At 39.3% G+C, this 19,615-nt stretch overlaps 1 protein-coding gene across 3 annotated transcripts in view; it reads right to left on the bottom strand.

Moving 5' to 3' along the window:
- Positions 1-19,615, bottom strand: part of LOC128700294 (protein PRRC2C-like) — a 334,215-nt gene that overhangs the window by 105,210 nt on the left and 209,390 nt on the right. Inside the window, exon 15 of one of the 3 annotated variants that reach the window (XM_070100023.1) lies at positions 426-2,505. The exons of the other annotated variants lie outside the window; for them this stretch is intronic. Coding sequence (XP_069956124.1) covers positions 2,498-2,505 — 8 coding nt within the window. The 3' untranslated portion in view covers positions 426-2,497. Of the gene's footprint in view, positions 1-425; positions 2,506-19,615 lie in introns of those variants that run through there. 3 annotated transcript variants of the gene reach the window in all.

The raw sequence follows: 19,615 nt of genomic DNA, 5'->3' as shown, positions 1-19,615 counted from the left end.
GTTCCTTGATCATATTGTCTCCACCCACTCTGGCATGATCTCAGATGGTGAATTTTTATTGTATTAGACAAAGATATAAGAAAAGGATAAAAATAACACAGGGGAAAAACATAAACAATGCCGTGTCAGCGCAATATGACGCAAGCCGCTGTCACCATGCCTGTTATAAATGGCTGTAATTCCTTTTAGAAACATCGTACAAGGATAATAATTATACCAGAGTGTAGCCAGAAAGTTCAGCTATTTTTTGGTAACAACTCAATTTTCATCTTTCTTCGAGCGTTTTTTCTCTCCGCGCTCCGAACAAGCTAACCGCCCCTTAAGGGGGCTGTTGGGCAGCTTTCCGCGCGTTCTCAAAAAAAAAAAAAAAATCGAAAACTTATGCAAATTGAGTAATATATACCGAAAAATAGCTTAACTCTTTGGCAACACAATGGTACCAGAATGAATGTTCTACGACGTTTCTACAAGAAATTATAGTCATTTATATCAGGTAAGGTGACGGTGATATGGGTAGCACGTCTGCTCACATCCCATATATATTTTGGAATTTTTTCCTTGTTTTTTATTGCTTTTTCTTGCATTATTCTTTCTAATATAATAACTGACTATTTGGCATCATAAAACAGTAGGCAGAGCTTATCCACAGACTTAGAGCCAACCAGGTACCATATGGGAACGCTCGGCTCCAGAGTGTGCTAGGAGAAATCACTTCATTATTACGCTTATATCAGCTTATATATCAACTCTACAGCTTATTTATCAGAATTGATCTAATATATAAACACTATACATAACATACAAACATGTTATATACTCTAGACTGAATAAAATAGGCCTTAATATGGCGAGAATCCACCAGTAATATTTGATATAAAATTGATACCCCTCGACTTTTTGTTGCATGACTTGGTCTTCAATGATAGAAAATGGTGTGTTGAAGAGGATAACTGCACTAGAATACCAGTTTACTAAGAAATACACCCAAACAAATGCGATTTTCACAATTTTTTTTTTTTCGAGACGGCGGGCCGGCCGGCGCTCCAGGCCAATATCTCGGAAGTAACTTATTCACCTAATGGCCAAAATTCTTCCTTTATTACTTAATTAAATGGAATAATATTCACAGAAATTGTAAAATAATGATTTCTCTATTTACTAAAGCTATTTTGGGGGAAATACAGTGGACCCCCGGTTAACGATATTTTTTCACTCCAGAAGTATGTTCAGGTGCCAGTACTGACCGAATTTGTTCCCATAAGGAATATTGTGAAGTAGATTAGTCCATTTCAGACCCCCAAACATACACGTACAAACGCACTTACATAAATACACTTACATAATTGGTCGCATTCGGAGGTGATCGTTATGCGGGGGTCCACTGTATTCCAATTATTTTGGGATTTATGTGGGAGTAAAGGGCAACATTCCAAGAACTAACAAACTTTATTTTTTGTGAAATAAAGATAAGACATTTAGAGGACATTATAGCTTTAGAAAATCGTATTAACATTGTTCTCTCAGCACCAAGTGTCCAAACAACCTTATGTCGTCCCATATAGGAAAAAATTTGGCCACAAGGCATTTTCAGTAAGTTAGTCTTTTCTCAGTTGTTTGAGGTATATTTTTGATAAATATTTTTAACAAAGAGTGAAAACACTTTCTCTTGTGCACCAAAACTGGAGGAAATCGGACGGTAAACAAAAAAGCTACATTTTTTTGACCGGCACCACCCTTAACTAGTTTTTTGCCTTGTTCTGATTTTCGTAAGATGCTATGAGCCTTTTGAAGAAAAGTCTGGGTACTTTGAAGTAGCACTGATTCTGATACAGGCTGGTAAGTGTTGGCATCATTGAGAAGATTTAAAACTTTACTGTTGTAGTTGACAGTGTCAAGTAAGACCACACCTCCTCCTCTGTCAGCGGTTGTAATGACGATATCATCGTTGTTAGCCAAGTACCTGAGTGCTTGGATGTATCTTCTGGGAATGACCTGTCTTGAAGGCTCAGTAGCTGCAGCAGTGGTAATTCCTTGAACAAAGCCTTTTTGAAACTCGGAGCCTCCAAAAGGTTGGTTCTTGGTTACCACATCCACCAGATGTTTCTTGTTGATGCCGGTAGTAAACTTGAGCCCTAGGCTGAGGGCTTCTGTCCCGATGACGGTTAGTGTATAGGAAGGTAAGTTATTTATGATTTCTGGTCGTCCCATTTCGCTCCATTTGCTGTGGGAGCACAGGTCTTGTAGTTTTCGTGATAGCTTCAATTTCTGTTGGATGTTGGCAGTGGTAATTTGGTTGAGTATATATTCTGCCGTTTTTCTGTCACGAGTAGGAAGTGAAGAACGAATCTGAGCGGCACGTAATGAGGCCTCCTTCTGAGCATGTCGCAGTTCATCGGAGCTTTCTCTAAGGTAGGCGTAAACAGCAGGAGAGAAAGGGTGTCTAGATGTGGTCTGTTGTCGAGGAGTGGACCGTGGCACCACCATCTCAGTAAGTCTTCTAGGAAGCTGTGTCGGTTACGAAGACTATTAGTTTTGAGGAGGAGAGAAAGGCATTCTCTGTATGCTATGTCCATAGTGTGTTGCAGTGTCAGACAAGATGGTATAAACCTTGGTAATAAATATAGACAAGTTGGTTTAGAAAGACACGCAAGCAAACACTATGACATATTTATTAGAAAACGTTTCGGTCCTGGGACCTTGATCACGTCTAACATACAGAGGTAGAAAGACATTATATATATAGGCGGAGAGTGAGGTGCGAGTGACGCATGGTGACCTGAAGAACGTCACATTGGGATGAGGACGGGTAGATGATGAAATCATGTGACTCCTGTGTTGTTGGGTTGGTGGTGCTTAACCCTTTGACTGTTTTCGACGTATAAATACGTCTTACGAGCCAATGTTTCTGACGTATATATACTCAATAATTCTAGCGGCTTCAAATCAAGCGGGAGAAAGCTGGTAGGCCCACATGTGAGAGAATGCGTCTGTGTGGTCAGTGTGCACCACATAAAAAAAATCCTGCAGCACACATTGCGTAATGAGAAAAAAAAACTGATCTTTTTTTGGAATAAAACGCCGACTTTGAGGTGTATTTTCGTATAGTATTTATCGTTGTATTCGCGTTTTCATGGTCTTAGGTGATAAAATGGAAAACATATTACAGAAATAGAGATGATTTTCATTACTTTTACGATGAAAACGACCTTGAAACTGAGCTCAAAGTAGCGGAAATGTTCGATTTTTACCAATGTTCAAGAGTAAATAAATCACACCACACGTCCAATACACGTCAACTGGGGAGTCTAATATTCTTTCACTAGTGCACTGATATTATTTATACCATTTTTACAATAATGCAGTCGTCTGCATAACAGTAAATTTTGTATTTTTTTGTATGAATAAAAAATCAAAATAGAAAGCAATAATAATATAAGAGGGGCCTAGAGATGTGACTAATGAACAGAGCATATGTTATTTTGGTGCCACGAATGTCTATCTTGTTTATTCTGGACCCTATTTTGAAATTGGCATCTTTTTTAGTTTGCATGAAATTGGCCAAATTGCCAATTTCTGACAATCATATTGGGTAGTCCAAATTAGTAAATTGGAGGTTTCTTGTACTCAGCTGATAGATAAAATGGAGTTCTAAAGAAATAGCTATGAGTTTGGTTAACTGGAACAATGGAATTGGCTGAAAATTGGGCTCAAAGTCGGCGAAATCGCCGATACGCATATGTCGCCGAGACCCCTAACTTCGCGGGAGCATAATTCCACGAGTTTTCGACCAAATTTCGAACTTTTGGTGTCATTACCATCGGGAAAAGATTCTCTATCATTTCATAAGAAAAAATAATTTTTTTTTTTTAAAAATTGAGCGACATAGAATGACAGTTTCAGAGAGGGGCCTGAAACAGTCAAAGGGTTAAGTATCATGTATGCTAATGTTTTTTATTTTTTTGTAATTTCCAGTGTTACGTTCTATAGTGTTGGTGACAGCGATTAGTGAGGCTTCTAGGCACCATCGACGTCTGAGGTCTGGTTCGGTGAGAACGAGTTGTGCCTCATTCCAGTTCATCAAATGCCCTGTGAAGTCTCTGGAGGACACAGGCGTACCTTACAGCGTCTCTGTTAGAGGCATTTCGATGCTCGTTCAGGCGGACTGCAAGATCTCTGCCTGTCTCACCTACATTTTTCTTGGGACAGAATCCAAAGGGGATAGTGTAGACACCTGCTGTAGAAGTTAGAGGTGTGGGGCTGCGTTTCGTAGTGAGGTCTTTCACAGATGATGTGTTTATGGTGGAAACGTTGATGTTACTCATAGCAAGTGCCCGGCGAGTATTCGTGGCAACATCACCACATGGGAGCACTATGAACTACTTAGGGAGCTGTTCCATGGGCAGTTTGTTGAGGATAGCTTGTGCCTTGAGTCTGCAATCTCGGATGAAGAAAGATGGGAACTGAAGACGTGTAAAGGCTTGTGTTATGTAAATACATACTTCAAGAAAACAAGACTAGTCGGCCACCTAACCAAATACCTTTCAGCCATCACCGACACTACAGAACGTAACACTGGAAACTACAAAATTTCAAAAACATTAGCATACATGATACTTAAGCACCACCAACCCAACAACACGAGTCACATGATTTCATGGTCTACCCGTCCTCATCCCAACGTGACATTCGTCAGGTCACCATGCATCACTCACACCTCACTCTCCGCCTATATATACAGTGGACCCTCGACATTCGATACTAATCCGTTCCTGAGAGCTATCGAATGTCGAAAACATCAAAAGTCGAATTAATTTTCCCCATAAGAAATAATGGAAATCAAATTAATCCGTGCAAGACACGTAAAAGTATGAAAAAAAAAAATTACCACATGAATTAAGTTTAATGCAATAGAATAATTACAATAACAACAATAACAATAGAATAATTGACGCTTACCTTCAATAAAGATCTGGTGATGATTGATGGGATGGGAGGAGGGGAGAGTGTGGATGGTGTTAGTGTTTAGAAGGGGAATCCCCTTCCATTAGGACTTGAACTGGCAGCCTCACCACACTGTGTATGCCACTACGATTCTTAAATCTTTCAAACCAACTTTTGCTGGCCTTAAATTCACTCACATCACCACTAGTTGCAGGCAATTTCTTTACCAAATCATCATGCACTCCAACACACGCACTCCACTTTCGTACTTTGCAATTATCTCTTTCTTCATTTCAATAGTCATCAGCACCTTTTTTCTCGAAGGGTTGGCACTAGAAGCTTTCTTGGGGCCCACGGTTACTTATTTTGCAGAAACAAGCACCAAAAACAGTGATAATATGGAATGTACCGAATGTATCCTTAGATGCATGCACACTGGCTGGCTTGTAAACACTGGCACACACGATGTAGTTCAGGCCACACGTGGACACGTCTCGTACGAATCGTATCGAATGTCGGGTTTTCCATCGAATGTAGAGGCAAAATTTTTGCGTTAAAATTCATTGAATGTCGGGGGTCCACTGTATAATGTCTTTCTACCTCTGTATGTTAGAAGTAATCAAGGTCCCACGACCGAAATGTTTTCTAATAAACATGTCATAGTGTTTGCTTACGTGTCTTTCTAAACCAAGACACATGGGTAACAGTTAGGCAACTTTATTTTGAAACGTTTCACCTAACTGCCAACGTGTCGGTATTATATACCATTTTGATATTCAGTCTGTCAGACACTGCAACACAAAGGCAACTTGGTACAGAAGAGAAAATACCTTGGACAACTTTTTCAAGTGAGAATCGTTTGATCTGAGAGGGACGTGACCTCTCAGTGACTACATTCTCTCTTCTACCAGCCTGCACCTTTCCTTCCAATGCTACTCAAGCAATAAGCTTTGATAATTCTATTTACTCATGTGCAAGTCCCACTCAAATCCAACCCCTCTCACTCATGTATTTATCCAACCTAAATTTGAAACTACCCAAGAGTTTAGCTTCGATAGGACCTTGGGTAGCTTTAAAAAGAGATTGGACAAATATATGAGTGGGAGGAGCATGTATGTATATAAAATACATATATTTTATGATGCTCTCATGTGTTTTATGATTGTTCATGGTTCGATAGGTTAGGGAGCAGTATTGTATTAGATTTCCTGCAATATATTAGGGCACCAAGCATTCGCGATTTTTCAACATTCACAAGGCTCTCGATCCCCTAACCCTCGCGAATGTTGAGGGAGACCTGTATACACTATATGTAAAGTGAGGCTCAGGGTAAAGTACAGTAAGGTAAAGAGAAGGGACTTCTTGTCCATTAAAAATAGGCCATAGACTGGTATGTGTGATGTCACCATGGCTGTTCAATACTTTTATTGATAAGGTTGTAATAGCAGAAAATGCTAGGGTGTTGGGAAGAGATACGAGAACAAACATAATGCATCTGATAACATGTAAGCCGTCACACTTTTCTCTGATAACAGTTGTACTGGAAGATTCTAAAGAAAAGTGGATATGATTGAGGACAAATTTGGAAGGGTGTATATAAGAAAATTATAAATGAAGAGAGAAAAATGCAATGTGATGAGAGAAACAAAAAGTTCAGAAATTAAAAATGGGACAATTATATTGGAGGAAATATGAAGAGAATGTACTCAGATATTTGGGACTAAATGTACAGGCAAATGGGTCTATGAAATAAAACACATGGAAAAAGGTAGGTAGTATGCTCAAGCATCCATGGAGAGAGAAGTTATAGCAATACAAATTCTTTTAGGTGGGTGCGAGGCATGGGTTTTAAAAATTGCAGTGAGGGCGTGATAAAGCAGAGGTGATATCATGTTTGAGAGAAATATGCGAATGTTATGTAAAGAATTCCGAACGTAAAAATTAGAGGGTATTATTCAGAGGGCAGATGGAAGTTTGTTATAGTTTGGGCATTTATAGAGGATGAATCAGAACATGACCAATAAGGTGTATAACTCCAAAAAGGAAGCAGGGGTAGGGGTAATCCCAGAAAGGGTCAGAAGATGGGTTTGAAAGTTTTCAGCTAGGGGCTTGAGCATCCAGCAAGCATGTGACTGCTTTAGATATGAGAGAGTAGTAGTAGTTTTAAGATTTGTTGTGCAATATAACATTTAAGAAAGGATTCAGGGAAACCTGCGAGCTGGACTAACATCCTGGAGGAGGGAAGCACAGTACCAGTGAAGGAGTGGTGGGGATGTTCCCATTCAGGGGGTCAATTAAAATGCAAAGTCTGCACACTTTTCGTATAACAACTGTTGAATGAATGATGGTGAATTTTCCTTTTTTGGGTTCCCTACCTTGGTGGAGATGGCCAGCGAGGAAAAAATGTACATACTTTCTCAGTCTTAAAATTCCCAGAAAAAAGGTAAATATTTCATAATGAGATAATGAATAATTTTCAGTTACCTTTCAAAGTTACAGCATTATGACTGGAAGAACTTGCATATCATTCAACATCAATCCATAGAAAGCTTACATTTACTGGTTGAACAACTAAATCTTCACCAGTTATGCTTATTCATTTAAACAAAATTTAATTACAGTACTTACAACCAACGCTTTCTGGTTATGTTTCACATTAGTATATAACTTCACTGAATTGCAATTCCTTAAATCATTATTATTAGCAAATGGTTTAACAAGTAGATTTAATGATAGGTAAACCATCTTTGTACTCCAGTGTAAAATATCATGATTTACTATAAATGTTTAACCCGTTCACTGTCGGTTCCATAGCATTAAAACTTTGAAGCAAAACTCGGTCCCATAATACTATGCCAAAATTCTAGCAGCTTCCAATCTTGCGGGATAGCTGGAAGGCCTACATATGAGAGAATGGGTCTGAGTGGTCAGTGTGCACAGTATAAAAAAAATCTTGCAGCAGAGAGTGCATGAGAAAAAAAAACTTTTTGGCTTTAAAAAGTGATTTTGAGGAGTATTTTCAAATGGTATTTATGTTGTACTCTCGTTTTCTTGGTCTCATTTGATAGAACGGTTATATGTTACAGAAACAGAGATGAATGGTTTGCAAACTAAAAGTAGCATTAAAGTGAGCTCAAAGCAGTGAAAATGTTTGATTTTTGACAATGTTCAAGAGTAAACAAATCAAGCCATGCGTCCAATACACATCAACTGGTGGGTCTATGCTTTCACAAATGCGTTGATATTATTTATATCATTTTTACAATAATGCAGTAATCTGCGTAACAGTAAATCTTCAATTTTTTGTGTGAATAAAAATTCAAAATGGAAAGCACACGTAATGTAAGAGGGGCCTGGAGATGTGACTAATGAACAGAGAAAATGTTATTTTAGTACTAGGAATGTTTGCCCTGTTTATTCTAGACCCTATTATGAAATTGGTCTTCCTTGAATTTTGTATTAAATTGGCCAAATTACCAATTTCTGATCACTTTATTGGGCAGCTGAAATAGGTAAATGGGCAGTTTCTTGTACTCAGTCGACAGAACAAAAGGAATGCTAGTGAAATAGCTATGCATATAGTCGACTGGAACAATGGAATTGCCCCAAAATAGGGCTCAAATTGGGGAAAATCACTGATGCGTAAATATCAGAGACTGCTAACTTTGCAAGAGCACAAGTTTTCCATCAAATTTCATTCTTTTGTTGGTTTCATTATCATCAAGAAAAGATTCTCTATCATGTTTTTTTTTTTTTTTTACCCTTAACCCGTAAACAGTCCAAACGTATATATATGTTCACTACCCCAGTGCCCCGAATATTTTAAAAAATACAAAAATATTTTTTTTTATGGAAATAAAGAGCACATTTTCTAAGTGTTATAGGATAAAAAAAAAAAAATTAGAGTCAGTACGTATTTACAGAGATACGAGGTCAAGGAATTGGCACTGGATGCTAATGTTACTGCAACGTCGAGTCCTGCCACGTGCAGAAGTGTTGTCGATATACTACCTTTTTTTCTATTTTTCACATTATTGTATGTAACATTTATGTTCTGATAATTACAATTTATAGTAGTTCTTGTCATTTCATAACCAATCTTTGTTCTGACACTAGTATTAGCTACTGAAATTGTACTCACATTGTCACAAACACACTGAGAAGGAAGAAGGAAGGAGGAGGAAGAAGAAGGAAGAAGAGGAGGAAGGAAGAAGAAGAAGGGAGAGGAGGAAGGAAGAAGAAAGAAGAAAGAAGGAAGAAGAAAAGAAAGAAGGAAGAAGGAAGAAGAAAGAAGGAAGAAGAAAGAAGGAAGGAAGAAAGAAGGAAGAAGAAGGAAGAAGGAGGAAGAAGGAAGAAGAAGGAAGAAGGAAGAAAAAGGAAGAAAGGAGGAGGAAGAAGGAAGAAAGGAGGAAGAAGGAAAAGGAAGAAGGAAGAAGAAGGAAAAGGAAGAAGGAAGAAGAAGAAGAAGGAAGAAGACACACAGGCAGAAAGACAGACACACATGTTTATGTTTAACAGTGAAAACAAATTGAGCCAGGGTTCCCTGGAGCAGTGCACGATCAAGTGTCACTCCACTGCTGCACTGTCAGCAGTGGAGTGACACTCGTCTTACACAGTGCTTCAAGGAGTTTCATGTGTACTCCAGCATGTCTAAAACATTGCTGGGACCTATAAATACTGAGCGCGCCTCACTTGTCCCGTGGGTGCCAGTGTTTACAAGCCAGCCACCACGGTCACATCCAAACATACAATTGGAACATTTCATATTATCACAGCGTTTTTAGTGACTGCACCTGCAAAATAAGTCACCATGGGTCCCAAGAAAGCTTCTAGTGCCAACCCTACAGCAAAAAGGGTGAGAATTACTACGGATATGAAGAAAGAAAGCATTGCTGAGTATGACAGTGGAGTGCGTGTTTCTGAGCTGAGCAGGTTGTACACAAAACCCCAATCAACCATCGCTACTATTGTGGCCAAGAAAACGGCAAGCAAGGAAGCTGTTCTTGCCAAAGGTGAAACTTTGTTTTCGAAACAGAGATCGCAAGTGATAGAAGATGTTGAGAAACTGTTATTGGTGTGGATAAACGAAAAACAGATAGCAGGAGATAGCATCTCTCAAGCGATCATATGTGAAAAGGCTATGAAGTTGCATGACGATTTAATTAGAAAAATGCCTGCAACTAGTGATGTGAGTGAATTTAAGGCCAGCAATGGTTGGTTTGAGAGATTTAAGAATCGTAGTAGCATACATGGTGTGATAAGGCATGGTGAGGCTGCCAGTTTGGACCAAAAAAGCAGCTGAAAAATATGTGAAGGAATTCAAGGGGTAGATAGACAGTGAAGAATTGAAACCTGAACAAGTGTTTAATTGTGACAAAACAGGCTTGTTTTGGAAGAAAATGCCAAGCAGGACCTACATTACTCAGGAGGAAAAGTCACTCCCAGGACATAAGCCTATGAAAGACAGGCTTACTCTGTTGATGTGTGCTAATGCTAGTGGTGATTGCAAAGTGAAGCCTTTATTGGTGTATCACTCAAACTCCCAGAGTGTTCAGGAAAAACAATGTCCTCAAGGCTAATTTGTGTGTGATGTGGAGGGCAAACAGTAAGGCATAGGTCACTAGAGACCTTTTCTATGACTGGTTACACCATGAATTTCCCCCACTGTGAAAAATTACCTCCTGGAAAATAAATTGGACCTTAAGTGCCTCCTGGTATTAGACAATGCTTCTGGTCATCCTTCAGACGTGGCAGAGCAACTTTCTGGGGACATGAGCTTCATTAAGGTCAAGTTTTTGCCTCCTAATACCACTCCTCTCCTGCAGCCCATGGACCAGTAGGTCATTGCAAACTTCAAAAAACTCTACACAAAAGCTATGTTTGAACGGTGATTTGTAGTGACCACAGAAACTCAATTGACTCTAATAGAGTTTTGGAGAGATCACTTTAGCATCCTCAATTGTGTAAACATTAGGTAAGGCTTGGGAGGAAGTGACTAAGAGGACCCTGAACTCTGCTTGGAAGAAACTGTGGCCAGACTGTGAAGACAAAAGGGATTTTGAAGGATTTGAGGCTAACCCTGAGAAGCCTATGCCAGTTGTGGAATCAATTGTGGCATTGGGGAAGTCCTTGGGGTTGGAGGTTAGCAGGTAGGATGTGGAAGAGTTGGAGGAGGACAATGAAGAACTAACCACTGATGAGCTGCAAGATCATCTTCAACAGCAAGAGGCCAGACCTGAGGAAACTGCTCTGGAGGAGGGGATAGAGAAATTGAGGAAGTTGCCTACTTCAAAGATTAAGGAAATGTGAGCAATGTGGCTTAAAGTGCAAACCTTTTTTGACGAAAATCACCCTCACACAGCCATTGCAAGCCGTGCTGGTGACTATTACACTGACAATGTTGTGAAACACTTTAGGAATGTCATAAAGGAACGGGAGGTACAGGCCTCTATGGACAGACATGTTGTGTGACAGAGGTCCAGTGACTCTCAAGCTGGTCCTAGTGGCATTAAAAGAAGGGAAGTAACCCTGGAAAAGGACTTGATACCAAGTCCTAATGGAAGGGGATTCCCCTTCTAAACATTAACACCATCCACACTCTCCCCTACTCCCATCCCATCAATCATCGCCAGATCTTCAATAAAGGTAAGTGTCATGTAATTGTACATGTCTTCTTCAGTTTGTGTGTATTAAAATTAATATTTCATGTGGTAAATTTTTTTTTTTTCATACTTTGGGGTGTCAGGAATGGATTAATTTGATTTCCATTATTTCTTATGGGGAAAATTAATTCGGCTAACAATTTCGCCTAACATTGACCTCTCAGGAACGGATTAATATCGTTAGGCGAGGGTCCACTGTATACATAAAATATGAAATAACTTTTAAAAACAGTTGAAATTTTGGAGTTTCCAGACATAATGCAGACACTTAGTGCTTACCGATCTCACACAGAATGTAAACAAACCAGGTGGAGCACGGTGACCGTATTAGAAAGTCAGTGGGGGGGAGCCGTATAGTGTATTTTGGTCATAATTTGAAATGACCGTATTAGCAGAATGCTGTAAAGTAAAACGCCGTAAAGCGGGGCCCTACTGTATACAGTTCACTCATTACTTACCTTAAAATATTTGTCTTAATGTAGGGTCAGCGGTGAGTAAACGAGATAAAACTAATGAATGAGTGAGTGTGAGTGTGAGAGAGTGTGCGCGCGAGAGAGAGAAATATTTCCATTATTTCTTAACCCTTTCAGGGTCCAAGGCCCAAATCTGGAGTCACGCACCAGTGTCCAAGAATTTTCAAAAAAAAAATTTGTTATTTTTTCTTATGAAATCGTAGAGAATCTTTTTGTGAAGGTAATAAAACAAAAAGTACGAAATTTGGTGGAAAATTGACGAAATTATGCTCTCGCGAATTTTGATGTGTCAGCGATATTTACGAATCGGCGATTTTGCCGACTTTGACTCCCATTTTAGGCCAATTACATTATTCCAATCAACCAAATTCTTAGCTATTTCACTAGTATTACTTCTATTCTATCGAATGAGCACAAGAAATCGCCAAGTCAACTGTTTCAACTACAAAATAAAGTGATCGGAAATTGTCAATTTGGCCAATTTAACACAAAGTTCAAAATATTTCAATTTCAAAATAGGGTCCAGAATAAACAATGTAGGCATTCCTGGCACTAAACTAACATTTCCTCTGTTCGTTAGTTATGTTTTGAGGCTTTACAAATAAATTCCATTTTGATTTTTTATTCACATAATGAATTTTTATTCACACCAAAAAATAGAAGATTTACTGTTATGCAATACTGTAATAATTGTATAAATATCTTCACCATATTTGTGAATGTATATTAGACCCACCAGCTGACGTGTATTAGATGTGTGAGGTCGTTTGTTTACTCTTGAATATCGGCAAAAATTTAACATTTCCGCTACTTTGAGCTCAGTTTCAAGCCATTTCCAGTGCTAAAACCAATCAAAATCATCTCTATTTCTGTAATATGTCTTCCATTCTATCAAATGAGACCAAGAAATCGCAAATACAACTATAAAAAACATACGAAAAAACACTGCAAAGTTGCTGTTTTAATCGAAAAATCATGATTTCAGTTTTTTTCTCTCATTATACACAGTCTGCTGCAGGATCTGTTTTATGTGGTGCACACATACCACATAGATGTATTCTCTCATATCTAGGCCCAAATGTACCACTCACAGTTTATCAGAGTGAGCTGAGCTCATGGCGTAGATCTACGGTTTGGACACTCACCGTAAAGCCGTAGATCTACGGGACGGACCCTGAAAGGGTTAAGGGAAATATTGCTTCGAATTTCAGACTTTTTGAATTTAGAACTAGCTCCTGGAACGGATTAAGTTCGATTTTTGAGGTTCCACTGTACTATGGAAATTGAGATGATTCTGATTGGTTTCACAATGAAAATTGAGCTCGAAGTAGCAGAAGTGTTCGATTTTTGCCAAAGTTCAAAAGTAAACAAATCATGCCATGCGTCCAATACACGTCAACTGGTGAATCTAATATTCTTTCACAAGTGCGCTCATATTATTTATACCATTTCTACACCATTTCTATACTAATGCAGTAGTCTGCATAACAGTAAATCTTTTTTTTTTTTTTTTTGCGAGAATAAAAATTCAAAGTGGAAAGCAAAAGAAATGTAACAGAGGCCTGGGGACTTGACTAATGAACAGAGGAAATGTTATTTTGGTGCCAGGAACGTCGTCTAATTTATTCTGGACCCTATTTGGAAATTGGAATCTTTTGAAATTTGTGAAATTGGCAAAATTGCCACTTTCTGACCACTTTATTGGGTAGTTGAAATGGGTAAATGGGTGGTTTCTTGTACGCATTCGAGAGAAAAAATGGAGTTCTAGCGAAATAGTTATGACTTTTGGCAACTGGTACATTGGAATTGGCCGAAAATAGGGCTCAAAGTGGGCGAAATTGCCGATGCGTAAACATCGAGACCGTTAACTTCACGAGAGCATAATTCCGTAAGTTTTCCATCAAATTTCATACTTTTGGTGTCATTATGATCGGGAAAAGATTCTCTATAATTTCACAAGAATTTTTTTTTTTCGAAAACTTTCCAGCCCTGTGAACAAGTTTATGAGAGGGCCTGCTGACCCTGAAAGGGTTAAAGGATAAAAAAAAAATTTCAGGGTCAGTACTTACCGAGATATGAGGCTGCAAAGTTGACACTGGATGCTCACCTGATAGCAACATCGAGTCTTGCCGCTTGCAGAAGCGTTGCCAGCATACCTTTTTTTCTTGTTTTTATATTATTTATAAAATTTTTATGTTCTGATAATTACAATTTATCCTAGGTAGTAGGTTGGTAGACAGCAACTGCCCAGGGAGGTACTACCGTCCTGCCAAGCGAGTGTAAAACTAAAGCCTGTAATTGTTTTACATGATGGTAGGATTGCTGGTGTCCATTTTTCTGTCTCATAAACATGCAAGATTTCAGGTACGTCTTGCTACTTCTACTTACACTTAGGTCACACTACACATACGTGTACAAGCATATATATACACACCCCTCTGGGTTTTCTAATATTTTCTTACTAGTTCTTGTTCTTGTTTATTTCCTCTTACCTGCATGGGGAAGTGGAACAGAATTCTTCCTCCGTAAGCCATGCGTGTTGTAAGAGGCGACTAAAATGCCTGGAGCAAGGGGCTAGTAACCCCTTCTCCTGTATATATTACTAAATGTAAAAATGGAAACTTTCGTTTTTCCTTTTGGGCCACCCCGCCTCGGTGGGATATGGCCAGTGTGCTGAAAGAAAGAAAAGAATTATAATTTATAGTAGTTCTTGTGATTTCATAGCCAATCTTTGTTCTCACACTTACATTAGGTACTCAAATTGTCACAAACACACTGACAGGTGAACATTTACACCTGCATTGGTCATTTACTATTGTCTAGGAATATATACCAAGTATTTATAGGTCCCAGCAATGTTTTGAATATGTGGAAGTATATACAGGTCCGCCATCACAAATCCGGCAATCAGTTATTCGGTTCCTTCAGTTATTCGGCACTAATTTTGGTTAGCACAATTTCAAATTTCCAGGGTCGCCACACCAACCTGCTGGTACTGTTTGGTGGCGCTACTTGCTGCACAAGTCATTCCAATTTCTTTTTCTCCATTTATTGTTTTAACCTGCTTACTTTTAGCCCTAGCCATGGCTCCAATGAATAAAAGAAATGCTTCTCATTATGTAAAGCACCTACACAGTACATTATCCATTAAAGATAAGGTGGCTTTGAAGCCACTGTTGGTTGCCATGAGCTCAGTCTCATGAAGCAGGAGAATATGCTTTATTATTACGCTAATATCAACACTACAGCTTATTTGCCTATCACAATTGATCTAATATGACATAAACAATATAAATAACATAAAACATGTTAAATACTCCAGAATGAATAATATCTGGCATAACACCCGAAGGTATGAAGAGGATATGGTATACAAATACCATTCTCCTATCCGTCTTGGGGACTTGTATTAGAGAAAACGGAGTGTAGCACAGGGCTAACTGTGATATACACTCATACTGCACCATAAACCTGAAACAAAAAAGTTATTTTCTCTCTATAGATTATCACACACAGCAGCATACATGTAGAGAACCTAGGATAACCCAAAAAAAAGTCAACTTGGCTTATTTTTAGTACCTGGCTTGGGTTAGCCATACATGATTTTTGGTAAATATTCTATTCCCAGCCAGGGTAGAAACATTAGGCATGTTTCTTTACACCTGTTGTCTATGTTTACCCATCAGTAAATGGGTACCTGGGTGTTAGCTGACTAGTGTGGGTGTTATCCTGGGACACTGACCTAATTTTCTTGAAATACTCGGCATAACAAGCGGCTTTCTATACAGTAGTAGGTCACTGATGTCAGCTAGGCCTGTATACCTTGCACATGTACGTGTAGTAAATAAAGATATTATTATTATTATTATTATTATTATTATTATTTTCTCAGTTGTTTGTTGGGTTATCTTATTCAAACTTGGGCAATGTATGATGGAAAGATACTTCTTCACGTTCACCAAAAAAGAAAGAAATCAGACCATAATTAGCGGAGTTCACTTCTCAGCCATTAGCAGCCGCTTAGCGGTATATTTTTGTATGGTTGTTATGGTTATATTCTCGTTTTTTCGGCCTCATTTGATAGAATGAAAGATATATTACAGAAATAGGTATGATTTTGATTGCTTTCATGGAAAAAGTACCTTGAAATTGCACTCACAGTAGCAAAAATGTTCTGTTCTTTAGCGAAGCTCAAGAGTAAACAAATGACATCACCGTCCAATACCTGTCCGCCTGCCAGTCTAAATTCCAGTACGGAGTCAAAAATAGCTTGACATTATTTAAACAATTATTACAATAATGCAGCAGTATGTATAATAGTAAATCTTCTATTTTTTTGTGACTAAAAATTCCAAATGAAAAGCAAGAGTAATATAAGAGGGGCCTGTAGCCGTGACTAATGAACAGAGAAAATGTTATTTTAGTGCCAGGAATGTCTGCATTGTTTATTCTGGATCCTATTTTGAAATTGGCATCTGTTGAAATTTGTGTGAAATCGGCCAAACTGCCAATTTCTGACCACTTTATTGGGTAGTTGAAATAAGTGAATGGGTGGTTTCTTGTACTCAGTTGACAGACTAGAAGTAAGTTTATTCAGGTATACACAAATACAGTTACATTGACTATCATACATAACAACATATGTATAAAGAACCTAGGATAACCCAGAAAAGTCAAAGTGACTTATTTCCAGTACATGGCTTGGGCTTGGCTTGCCATATATGATTTTTGGTAAATATTTTTTTTTCTCGGATGTTTGTTGGGCTATCTCATTGAATCTTGGGCAATGTATGATGGAAAGATGCTTCTTAACGTACAACAAAAATAAAAAAGACGGATGATAAATAAGGGAGTTAACATGACTCAAGAAATCGTAATGACACGATTGCAAACAAACCATACCCCCGGCCGGGATTGAACCCGCGGTCATAGTCTCAAAACTCCAGACCGTCGCGTTAGCCACTAGACCAGCTAGCCACAATAAGATTCATCCAACTAGGTATATTTCTACACCATAGGAAGGTTAGCACAGGCACCACTGTGACCACAAATGCAAGTTTTTACAGACAAATCTCCAGCTAGCGTGGCTGTGACGAACTCTAGCTCAAGTCCCTTCACTGCCGTCAACATGACTCAAGAAATCGTAATGACACGATTGCAAACAAACCATACCCCCGGCCAGGATTGAACCCGCGGTCATAGTCTCAAAACTCCAGACCGTCGCGTTAGCCACTAGACCAGCTAGCCACAATAAGATTCATCCAACTAGGTATAGAAATATACCTAGTTGGACTAGGTATAGAAATATACCTAGTTGGATGAATCTTATTGTGGCTAGCTGGTCTAGTGGCTAACGCGACGGTCTGGAGTTTTGAGACTATGACCGCGGGTTCAATCCCGGCCGGGGGTATGGTTTGTTTGCAGTCGTGTCATTACGATTTCTTGAGTCATGTTGACGGCAGTGAAGGGACTTGAGCTAGAGTTCGTCACAGCCATGCTAGCTGGAGATTCGTCTGTAAAAACTTGCATTTGTGGTCACAGTGGTGCCTGTGCTAACCTTCCTATGGTGTAGACATATACCTAGTTGGATGAATCTTATTGTGGCTAGCTGGTCTAGTGGCTAACGCGACGGTCTGGAGTTTTGAGACTATGACCTCGGGTTCAATCCCGGCCAGGGGTATGGTTTTTTTAAGGGAGTTAACTTCTCAGCCATTAGCCGCCTCTTTGCAGTATATTTTCGTATGGTTTTTATGGTTGTATTCTCATTTTTTTTGGACTCTTGATAGAATGGAAGATATATTACAGAAATAGACATGATTTTGATTGCTTTCATGACAAAAAGTACCTTAAAATTGAGTTCAAAGTAGCGGAAATGTTCGATTTTTGCCGATGTTCAATGAACTGTGTAAGTCAAGTTGGTTGATTTTATTAAGTGTATTCTAACCTAACCACTATGTAATCCGGCACACTACAGGTCCCAATGATGCCGGATTTGTGATGGAGGACCTGTAATAATAATAATAATTTCCCTTGAAGCATGGAGTTTTGAGATTCTCTGACCGCGGGTTCAAATCCCACCCGTGGTATGGTTTGTCCACATCTCTGCCTTTATTTGTTTTCACTGTTACGCACAAACCTGTCTCTGTCTGTCTGTCCAGCTAGCTCTCCATCTGTCTAGCTCTCTCTGCTTATCTGTCTCTGTCTGCTTGTCTCTCTCTCTCTCTCTCTCTCTCTCTGCTTGTCTCTCTCTGTCTCAGAGAGCCACTCGTGAACCAACAGGTATTACACACGACTGCGTTGTCACATCTGGTTCCTGAGCAAGTGTAAATACATATTTGCCAGTCATGTTTACGCATTATATCTACAAGTACAGTATAGCGCTTTGTCTGGATTTCTTTTGGGTTATCCTTGGTAATTTACACTGTCTAATGTATGTGTGTTCCTGTCAGACAGACAGAGATAGAGCCAGCAGCCAGCCAGCCAGTTGGCCAGCCGTCCAGCCGTCCAGCCAGCCAGCCAGCCAGCCAGCCAGCCGGCCAGCCAGCCGAACACACATTACACATTCCAGAATTCTCTCTTTACTTAGGGCATAGGTTATAAGACATTCTGAAAGGGTGTTGCACAAACGTTGCACATGGGGGAGGCTTTTGATATTTCCTCAACCACTTATAGCTACATCCACCTCTAAACTCGAGGTTAACATCACTTTCCTCTTAAAAATGGGAGTGTTAATACTACATGAAATCAGTGAATGCCAGGTGTTGGCTGTGCTGTTTTCTCTAGCTGGCACTCATTTGAACTGGTGCTCACACACTTTCTTAATACTGCACACACACTGTGTTAAAGACCCATTTTATGCTGGCCAGGTATCTCAGGCCAATTGCGCCAAATATGGAGGAAGGAAAAATAAAAAAATCTACGTTTGGGGCACTAGCAGTAAGATTGTATATATACGTTTGGACCATTTAGGGGTAAATGCTTTATTGACTTTATGCGGGCCAGATTTGTTTCAGCTCTCGTCTCTCTTCTGCCTTGAATTAGCCTTCAAAACCAAACAGTCCTTAGGAGAGCACAAATGATTTGGAAAGTGCCATCATTGGTAATATTTCTAGTTAACCCTTTGACTGTTTCCGACAAATACGTCTTACGAGCCAATGTTTCCGACGTATTTATACGCACAAATTCTAGCTGCTTCAAATCAAGCGCCAAAGGCCTGGTGGGCCTACACGAGAGAGAATGGGTCTCAGTGGTCGGTGTGCACCCTGTGAAAAAAATCTGGGACCCAGCGGTGCATTGTGGGAACGCCATGTTGTTAGCCCATTTTCACCATGCCTCTCGGTAAGAAGTTCCTCACTCCTCGGCGGATTGGAGGTCTTTTGTTCCCAAGTGATAGCTCTAACAGCGATGAAAATGTCAGTGACTGAATTCCAGGGTTTTGAAGTGAGTGTTACAGGAAAAAGTGCCCAGGATAACGTAATTAGTGATGAAAACCCAGATGACCCACAACCTTCCACCTCTGGTGCTGTGCTGGCTTGTTCA

The sequence above is a fragment of the Cherax quadricarinatus genome, chromosome 71 (assembly GCF_038502225.1).
Source record: "Cherax quadricarinatus isolate ZL_2023a chromosome 71, ASM3850222v1, whole genome shotgun sequence".
Taxonomy (NCBI): Eukaryota; Metazoa; Arthropoda; class Malacostraca; order Decapoda; family Parastacidae; genus Cherax; species Cherax quadricarinatus.
This window is presented reverse-complemented; position numbering and strand designations above follow the sequence as displayed.